At 43.5% G+C, this 9036-nt stretch overlaps 2 protein-coding genes across 2 annotated transcripts; both read left to right on the forward strand.

Moving 5' to 3' along the window:
• On the forward strand, positions 1-6038 carry uck2b (uridine-cytidine kinase 2b). The gene is made up of 7 exons (XM_020109199.2): positions 1-283; positions 2143-2302; positions 3484-3580; positions 3706-3848; positions 4072-4169; positions 4296-4344; positions 4648-6038. Exons 1-7 carry the CDS (start codon positions 179-181, stop codon positions 4782-4784), a joined length of 789 nt encoding a protein of 262 aa, XP_019964758.1. The 5' UTR covers positions 1-178; the 3' UTR covers positions 4785-6038.
• Positions 6039-6324: 286 nt separating this feature from the next.
• On the forward strand, positions 6325-8967 carry czib (CXXC motif containing zinc binding protein). The gene is made up of 8 exons (XM_020112380.2): positions 6325-6403; positions 6492-6575; positions 6990-7046; positions 7149-7230; positions 7323-7354; positions 8079-8156; positions 8353-8418; positions 8659-8967. Exons 1-8 carry the CDS (start codon positions 6398-6400, stop codon positions 8734-8736), a joined length of 483 nt encoding a protein of 160 aa, XP_019967939.2. The 5' UTR covers positions 6325-6397; the 3' UTR covers positions 8737-8967.
• The last annotated feature ends 69 nt before the right edge of the window (positions 8968-9036 follow it).

Genomic DNA, 9036 nt, shown 5'->3' on the forward strand with positions numbered 1-9036 from the left:
TCAGAAACTAAACCTCTGATCGGACGTGAACCCGCTGAGGATCAAAAGCAGCGCGCGTGGAAACAAACGTGAAAAGATATTTAAAACTGCTTCAACGTCAAAGTGACGCTGGCGTTGTGGGAGGAGCCTCGGCGCACTGATATTCCGACCGGGCGGCTCGGCGCGGCACTCAGCAAGTATGGCCGGAGACAGCGAGAACCAGCTGAAGGACCGTGGCGACAACCCCAGCGTTATTCGACAGCCTTTCCTCATCGGTGTCTCCGGAGGCACCGCCAGTGGCAAGGTCGGACCCGCACCCAGCCGCCACGTCTGTTCTCGCGACCTGTCATGTTTAGATTTCGAGCGAAATGACGAAGGGAGCTCGGCCGTTGTCCGCGCGCGAGTTGACCGCGTGGCTCCGAGCGGGTGATTGACAGCTCTATCATCTGTCCCAGCAGCCAGCCGCCCGCCAGCACCGCGTTCATTTGACCTGCTTTTAACACGGCTCGTTATTCTGACCCAGTTTCTTCACCCGGGTTAATCCCCACCTCTTTGTACAAGATGGCAGTCATTGTCTGCTCCGGCCACCTTTTCTACTACGTGGATATCTGCGGGCTCAGCTCAGCTAGCCGCCTAGCATGAGATTCCATCACATGTTAGCTTAGCACCGCCGGCTGCGCTAGACAATAGCTGGCGCTAACACCCCCCACCCCCCCCGAGGGTAGCTGCTCCCTGTTTGTAAACACTGCCGACCACACTTGCTTCCTGTGAACAGTTTCCTCTCGATGATGAGGTATAAGTCGTTAAACGCGCCTCGCTATGTATCGTTGAATGTGTTTCCTTCAGTCGGAGTGACCCGGTGTGACCGCTCATGTTGAGTAGCCTAGATGTTGCTGTAATGAATATAACGGACTCGGGGGCCAGGGGGAAAAAAAACCCAAGCTCCGATGGTTTCTTTGCTCGCTCCCACGTCCCATCGATCTGTTTATAAGCAAGTTAAATGAGTGCAGTGTGATATCAACCTAGATTATATGAAAAACAAACAGATGGTGTGTTTCATATGTTTATTTAAGCGGTTGCGTGGGCGGGCTGCATCCCACCGGCCCTCCATCCACAGACGTGGACACACGTGGAGGACGTCACTGTGTTTCTTTGTCTGTCCTCTGTGTCTACCTCACTCACTGTGGCTGGGGGGGGGGGGGGGTCGTGTGAAGACTCTTTAGCTATAGTTTCATCCCAACTACTGTCAGTGGATCAAATCCACACACTGACGCCCAGTCTGTCTTGCGTCCTGGAAACTCGTCACAGGAGGCTGGAGTTGGCTTGTCTGTTGCTTTGTAACGACTAACTAGTTTAACTGGGAGGTTGGCGACGTCTTTCCTGGGTGGGAGATCATTCTCTTGAATTGGACGACGTCATTTAGTTTCCATTGGGACTGGTGCTTCACGATGATGGGCCGTTTTTTGTAAGATATGACAGCGTTTTCTTAGATCTCATTAAAAAATATAATATTAATAATAGGAAGTTTGCTGTCAAATGTATTCTTCAGTTATTTGCAAATTACCCACTTTGTATTAATTAACATGCTCCCCAGAATCAAAGAAAAACTGCAACTATTTTCCCCCCCAAACTATCTTAATATATTCTTGGATTAGTTTGGTAAAACTAATTATTATTGTGATTTGTCACACTACTGAATGCCATCCTGGGTTTGATCGGTGGTGAGTTAAAACTCAGGCCCGCTTTGCTCAAATTTTTTTGCATTCCAATGTGTTGACACAACCACCCAGTTCCCGTATGGGGGCGTCCAAATCCATCTGTAGCACAATTTCACGAACACAAAGGTGGCACAGCCTCGTGGAGCTGAGGAATGCCCAGTCAGCACCGGCTATCACCTAGTGTGGGAGGTCATTGAGTTCAAATATGGTGGGACACAGGGCATTGGGTTGGTGACATTTGTTGACCTCCTGTGCCCACACACCATAATTCCTAGATGTACATGACTGGGTTTTATGTAGCTGTTAATTTAGTTTTTATTTGGACTGAATGTAAAGTCATTATCATAACCATGCTTCCTCTCACTCTGGTGCTGGTGTTCCTGCAATTTTCACTTGGGCCACCCTCTCCAACTCTCTTCTCTTTTTTTCTTTTCTATCAATGCAGTCGTCAGTATGTGAGAAGATCATGGAGCTGCTGGGGCAGAACAAGATCGACCACCACCAGAGGCAGGTGGTGATCCTCAGCCAGGACAGCTTCTACAAGGTGCTGACTCCAGAGCAGAAGGCCAAGGCTTTAAAGGGACAGTTCAACTTTGATCATCCAGGTATGAAGTCACTGGTTTGGTGCCACACTGCTGGGTAGAGCAGTAAACTACCGAGGGAACATTTGTGGGATTAATGGTATAAGTGACTGATTCTCCTTCCATTCTACACATATTAAAATTAGTACTCAGGTGGTCATTTAAATTGCAGTTACAAATAACCACATTGAAAATATGATTTAACACAATGCTTACAGTAGCTGACTTGTGTTCTGCCATGTGCTTTGGTGCCATGTGGAGATTTTTCCCCCAAATGTTCTTGGCAGGAGCATAGACGCCTTTTTTGGCGTCTGACTTTGCCCCCCCCCCGTTACTCTTGCTTCCTTTCTTGGCTCATTTTAAAAGCCCACCGTCAGCAGGCTTTTCTCAGAGGCAGCTGCTCTGTGACTCAGGCTGAGCCCAACACGTGCTACACGGATGGGATTCCTGCATTACCAAAGGTGCAGTGTGAGGGTCCCACGTGTCCCCGTCTGCACACTAAAGCAGAGCCAAAATCTTTTGAACCTTCAGTTGTTGCCATGGTAACTGATGTCCAAATCAGTATTGTAATGATTATGTTAACGACCACATTCGTTCCAAAGTGCTCATGAAATAAGTAACAGTAATCCAACATTATTCTTTATATAGAAAAGGACATTTAATCTAGTTGATATCTTTGAGTGCAACATGACATGTTCATGTTACCGGCAGTGACAGAAGGCAAGTTAAAACAACATTTGCAAGATGTCAACAGCCTGGAATAAATTTTCAAATGTGCAAAGATGACCTCCCAAAAGTCATGTTAAATCTGAAACCACCTGAAAACTAAACCAACAGAGCCGTCTGACCTGAAAACGTCTGATCTTCCTAGTATCACTGATCTTAATCTGACCTGCAGGCTAATGCATAATTCTTACTCCAGCTCTGAAACCACAAACTGGTATTCAGGGCAACCGCTGCACACTAACCTGATGTTTCTCTCTCTCTCTCTCTCTCTCTCTCTCTCTCTCTCTCTCTCTCTCTCTCTCTCTCTCTCTCTCTCTCTCTCTCTCTCTCTCTCTCTCTCTCTCTCTCTCTCAGTTAAAATGCATGTAAAAAAAAAATGAGTGTAAAAAGAATTTCCCCTTGAGGGATTAATAAAGTATCTCTTCTTTTGGTGATATGTCATCCGATTAACATCACAGCTTTCTCTTTTCTTGTCCCAGATGCCTTTGACAGTGAGCTAATCATGCAGACACTCATGCAGATCCTGCAGGGCGAGACTGTCCAGATCCCAGTATATGACTTTGTTTCTCATTCCAGGTGAGCACCCTGTTTTTATTTCCTGCTCAGTGAGCTTGACCAGTGTCCCAACGTTTTGTCCCTGCAGATTGACACACTTTCTCTAGCCACAGACAGACAAGATACTTTTCTCTGTGTTGTTCTAGGAAAGAGGAAGTTATCACAGTGTATCCAGCTGATGTGGTCCTGTTCGAGGGGATCCTCATGTTCTACTCGCAGGAGATCAGAGATCTGTTCCAGATGAAGCTGTTTGTTGACACAGATCCAGACACGCGCCTCTCCCGCCGAGGTGTGTACTGAGGGACTGTAGAGCAGGTCACCTCCCAACATTTGTACTATTAACTATTGATAACATAACTACTCTGTTTAAAGACGAAAGTAGATTTGTTTGCTGCAGCAATAGGCTCTCACAGTTCACCACTTAACTCTTGCATTGAATACTACTGTGGGGTTTTATGTATTTTAGTTTTTTTTCTATGATTTGATTTTATATAGTTTTTTCTGTCTTTCAGTTTTGAGAGACATCAGTGAGCGTGGACGAGAGCTGGAGCAAGTGCTAGCTCAGTACATTACTTTTGTGAAACCGGCCTTTGAGGAGTTCTGTTTACCAGTAAGTGATTTTCTAACTTGCATCATATCTGTAGTTGTACATTTGGCTATATTTTGCAATACACATTAGATTAAAATCTCTTGTCTTGGAACTTGAGCTTTGTTTGACCTTCTTTTCTTCTCTTAGACAAAGAAGTATGCAGATGTGATTATTCCACGAGGAGCAGATAACCTTGGTAAGGGCAAAGTGTAAGATAATAAACCATGTCCCCCATGGTTATTACCTCTACTACAGTCAGCCACCAGGGGGAGATCGATGTGCTTTGGCTTCACTATATCATTTTCAGTCCTTGACTTTGAGGCTTGAATGTGAGGAATAAAGAAAATTGGATGATGTAAACACGCCATCTGTTTTACTAGTTTTTCTACTTTTTAAATGCCCACCATGAGACTGACTGTGTTACAGATATGTAAAACTAATTCAGTGTCGTGGTCTTCCGTCCTCTGAATAACCATCTCTCTCTGTTCTCTTCCTGCAGTGGCCATCAACTTGATAGTGCAGCACATCCAGGACATTCTGAACGGCGGGCTGAACAAGCGTCACAGCGGCTGCCTGAACGGCCACAGTACCCCACGTCAGCGGAGGACCTCCGAGTCCAGCAGCCGGCCTCATTGACCTCGCCACACCTCTCTTCACAGTGCGGAGAGGGGTGTGGGGGTTGTGCTGTAAATAATGCCTGTTGAAATCACTGTATTTAAGAAAAGTGGAGAGGGAAAAAAAATGTAAAAAGAATTGAAATGCCTTTTATTATACGATGACTACTCTCGTTCTTAGTTCCTTTTACCGTAATTGTTGGACGTGGAGTGCAGATTTTTGTCAGGAGGGTAAAAGAGAAGCTCTTAAGAAGAGACCATGGGTTTAAATTGACACTTTCATTTTTCTCCCAAATTGCATTATGTTTTTTTATGTATCCCCGCTGCTCCATGGAAAATTATGCTGATAATGAATAAAAGAGGGGAAACCTTTTTTATTTTGTAATCTCTGATAAAACTTGAACCCCTAATGGATGGGGGAGTTGGCTGAGTTCCAAACTAGAAGTATATGGAATAGAAGATGAGTGTAACAAACCAGGATTGCACTCTGTATTTGTACTGACAATCTTGGTGATGTTTCCTACACTTTTTTCTGTTTGGTGTCTCATTGTGTTGTTCCATGTAATTTGTCACACTAGAAGTCTGTTTACTACACAAAGTGTCCACCATGTTGATGCTGTTTAACATCTGCAGCAGCAGAAACACGCCACATGAATTTTCTCTACTGATCGTCACATGCAGAATAAGGTCGTGAGGGGCTCGACAGTTCATGACTATTGAATCCAGTGGCGTGGGTATTACAGTTGGGGGGACGCTTAGCCTATTGATGTATTGGCTGTCCCTATAAATACTTATAACTCACCTGCTCCTGATACCTTATAGAAGTATTTAAGTATATCTTTTGGCCTTTAAAAGACAGAATCAGCCCTGTTGAATAAGATTCAATTATGATGTATACTCAGGTTGATTACACCATTTGGTTTGAAATGTCAGAATTAAAAGAAAAGGATGTGACGAGGGTGTTCAATGCCACAGCAATATCAGCTATTCCAGGTGTTTGGCCGTTAATATCCAGGACCCACCGCAATGCCTCTGCAAAGTTGCCTCAGGTTTCGTTAACATGTGCAGCCAGTAGCAACCGGTTTCCATTATAACACAAGGTTACAATAAAACTGTCGAAACCATTTGTATTCTACGTGCTGTAATTGTTGTGTATCGTGCAGATGAATGAATGATTTCTACGATGAGATTTGTACTGTACGGCTGGTGAGTATTTCGATGATTTACTTGAATTTTGTCAAATTGCCTGATGGTCAATAAAGTGATACAGCCCAGAGCATCTGTCAGGAGGTTTGATTTCAGGAGCGTGTGAGTGTTTGCAAAACAAAGCTTCTCACAAATGTAGGTCAGACTGTTCCTCAATGTGGCCGCTAGAGGGCGCACTTGACTGCTGCATCTGCTTTGTTCACTTGCAGACGGATTTTGAAGATTTGCTTAAATCGTGCGGCTTTAATACGAAAGAATGAACGAGAAAACAAACCTTTGTCATTCACAAAGCATGCAACAACACGCCTCTATCACACAGACTCTTTCAATATGTCGTCGACGCCTCCAACTAAAGCAAAACGAATCCATAGCAACCGAGGTGTTAGAATATACGAGGGGTGCGTGAAAGCAGCGGGGGGGAGCTTCAAGATGGTGGTGCGTACCGACATGCTAACGTGGCTCTGTAAACTCTGCACAGCTGGAGACTTTGGCTGAACACTAACATCTCATTTTAACACGACAGAAATTCGGGCTCCAGTTTAAAGCCACTCTGGAGAATGTGACCAATGTTCGGCCGCTGGGCGACGACTTCCGCTGGTTTCTGAAGGTGGGGTAGCTGCTGTCAAGCTAGCATGCTAAGGCGTCTCTCCTCAGTGGGCTCATCGTGTTGGTGTGTTTGGAGAAACTTAGTGACATCACCCGTGTTGGGATTAGCTCACGTACACTGGGCTAATGTTACTGTTGCTGATGCTAATGCTGCTAGTGCGGTCATTATGTTGACACCCTTCAGTCTACACTTTGCACTGACAGATGCTCGAACTATTTATCACAAGCAACTTTAAATATAGTTCATAAAGTAATAGTCTGGCACTGTTTTAACTAGATCATTAATAAATCTCTTCTTGTGTCTTTACTCCGATCGTGACATAACTTGATGTTTTGGTTTTATTAAGAGAGATCTTAGTATCTCTCCTCTTTTCTGTCTCGCTCACACTAACTCTGTGATTTCCTCTTTCTTCAGCTGAAGTGTGGGAACTGTGGCGAGATCCCAGACAAATGGCAGTATATAACCCTCGTGGTAAGAACACACATAACGTGTGTCCATACATTTTTGTAATAATCGCACTCATGCACAATGCAACAAAATGTGGGTGTTTTTTTCCCTTTATTTCTCCCATAGGAGAGTGTGCCGCTGAAAGGAGGAAGAGGCAGTGCCAGCATGGTGCAGAAGTGCAAACTTTGTTCGAGGGAAAATTCAATCGGTACGAGCCGACGTAGTCATTTGAGTTTCATACTCTTGTCTTGCATGAGGTCAACACTCTGCAAGTCTCATATGTCATCTGTTTCCTCACAGATATCCTTGGAGACACAATCACACCATATAATGTAAGCCAAAGTCCTGTACCTCTGCACAAATGAGCAGACTGGGGTCATGAGATTTTCAAAGGGGGGCTTAAACAGTTTTACTGGAGGCTTGGGAAATGGGAGGGGAAAATATCACATTAGTTTTCAAAAGGAGATCATGTCGAATGACCAAATGTGTTTGATTTGATTAAAGAGTAGTTTTGAGGTGTTTACTATTGTCCTCACTTAGTCAGATTAATAAATGATCTCACAGACATCCAGAAATTGTATGAAACTAAGTAAGTTATGTAAGGTGGTTATAGGAAATGCCTTTTCTAAGCTTTTACCAAAGGAGATACACACAGTCTCAGCCTTAGAAATGATTTGTTAATCTACAGTGCAGCTTTATTGCACCCAACTAATCTGAGCATACTGTCAGTATGCCTTTTAATATAACATGTATTTGTCACAAACTCACCTTTTATGCAAATCCTGGAGATTTCAATGCATAAAACAGAATCCATAATACAATGGTTAGATGCTGAGTTTGAGATGGTTTTAATAAAGAGCAGCAACATTAAGAATAAAAGGCCTCCAGAACCTTTTAGAAAACCCTTTAAAGCAAATCTGACAGATGAAGTTTCTGACTGATAATAATATCACACCTGACATAATACGTTGAGTGTAACGTCTTATTTTTCGAGCCAATAACTATGCGTGCGTCCAGTGTTTGTTTGTCTTATGACATTTGTTTGCTGGGTTGAAGGTTGGTGACAGTGAAACCTTCAAAACAATGGTGCAGTTTGAGTGTCGAGGTCTGGAGCCCGTCGACTTCCATCCAAAAGTGAGAAGCTTTGTTTGAACCAGAGTTTTACTGTTACATTTCATTTTTACTGTGTGTGTGTGTCTGTGCATGTTTAATAGTTGACAGTTACGACTGCTGATCTCAAGTGAACTTAAATAACTTTAAGGTTAGGATATGTGAGTCTATTCTTCAGTTGTCAATGAAGTTTGCCCAAAATATATTTTTCTTATTCTAGGCTGGATTTGCTGCACAAGGAGCAGAGTCTGGGGCTCAGTTTCCTGAAATTAACCTAGAAGAAAATGTAAGAGCAGTGAGAACAACTTGTCACCCAGCCTTTAACGGTTTCTGTGTAGTTTTTGTTTGTCACACAAGTGTTAACATTTCAGGGAATGTTTGACTTGAAGCTGAATGTCAATCATTGCTGCTGCACTGCTGGCTGAGGCTAATGTTGTTTCATTCATCTGTGCGCTTCGCTTCAGTCATCAATTCCCTGAATGCTTAGAAAGTGATTTTCAATAAACTTATGTTGCGAACATTTCAGGACTGGACAGACTACGATGAGAAAGTCAAGGAGTCGGTGGGAATATACGAAGTCACCCATAAATTCATCAAGTGCTGATTTCATCATGTGACGAGCCTCAAAGATTGACGACTGAACACTGCGGCCAATCATATGCAGGCCTGGTTTCCTGGCAACATGGATGCGTCTGTGGCTCGGGTTGGTTGATGATGAACGTTAAAAGAAGTGGAATAACAACACAGGTTGAAACATACACACATCTTGGATTGATGAACGTGCCCCAAAGACAAGTTTTTTTTTCAATACCTCAATAAAATTGAAGGTTGGAAATTGTGTAAGGTTTTTCTTTGATGTATATCCCTTATTATCATTAGTAACATTTGTAAGTAAGTACTTTAA

This window comes from Paralichthys olivaceus, chromosome 16, assembly GCF_024713975.1.
Source record: "Paralichthys olivaceus isolate ysfri-2021 chromosome 16, ASM2471397v2, whole genome shotgun sequence".
NCBI lineage: Eukaryota > Metazoa > Chordata > Actinopteri > Pleuronectiformes > Paralichthyidae > Paralichthys > Paralichthys olivaceus.

Excerpts from the sequence above, each read along its gene's own strand:
- uck2b (XM_020109199.2), top strand. The coding sequence starts at position 179 with ATGGCCGGAGACAGCGAGAACCAGCTGAAGGACCGTGGCGACAACCCC. Across the intron at positions 284-2,142 it reads GAGGCACCGCCAGTGGCAAG|TCGTCAGTATGTGAGAAGAT; the intron begins GTCGGACCCGCA and ends CTATCAATGCAG. Across the intron at positions 4,345-4,647 it reads ACGAGGAGCAGATAACCTTG|TGGCCATCAACTTGATAGTG; the intron begins GTAAGGGCAAAG and ends CTCTTCCTGCAG.
- czib (XM_020112380.2), top strand. Across the intron at positions 8,157-8,352 it reads CCGTCGACTTCCATCCAAAA|GCTGGATTTGCTGCACAAGG; the intron begins GTGAGAAGCTTT and ends TTCTTATTCTAG. Across the intron at positions 8,419-8,658 it reads AAATTAACCTAGAAGAAAAT|GACTGGACAGACTACGATGA; the intron begins GTAAGAGCAGTG and ends CGAACATTTCAG.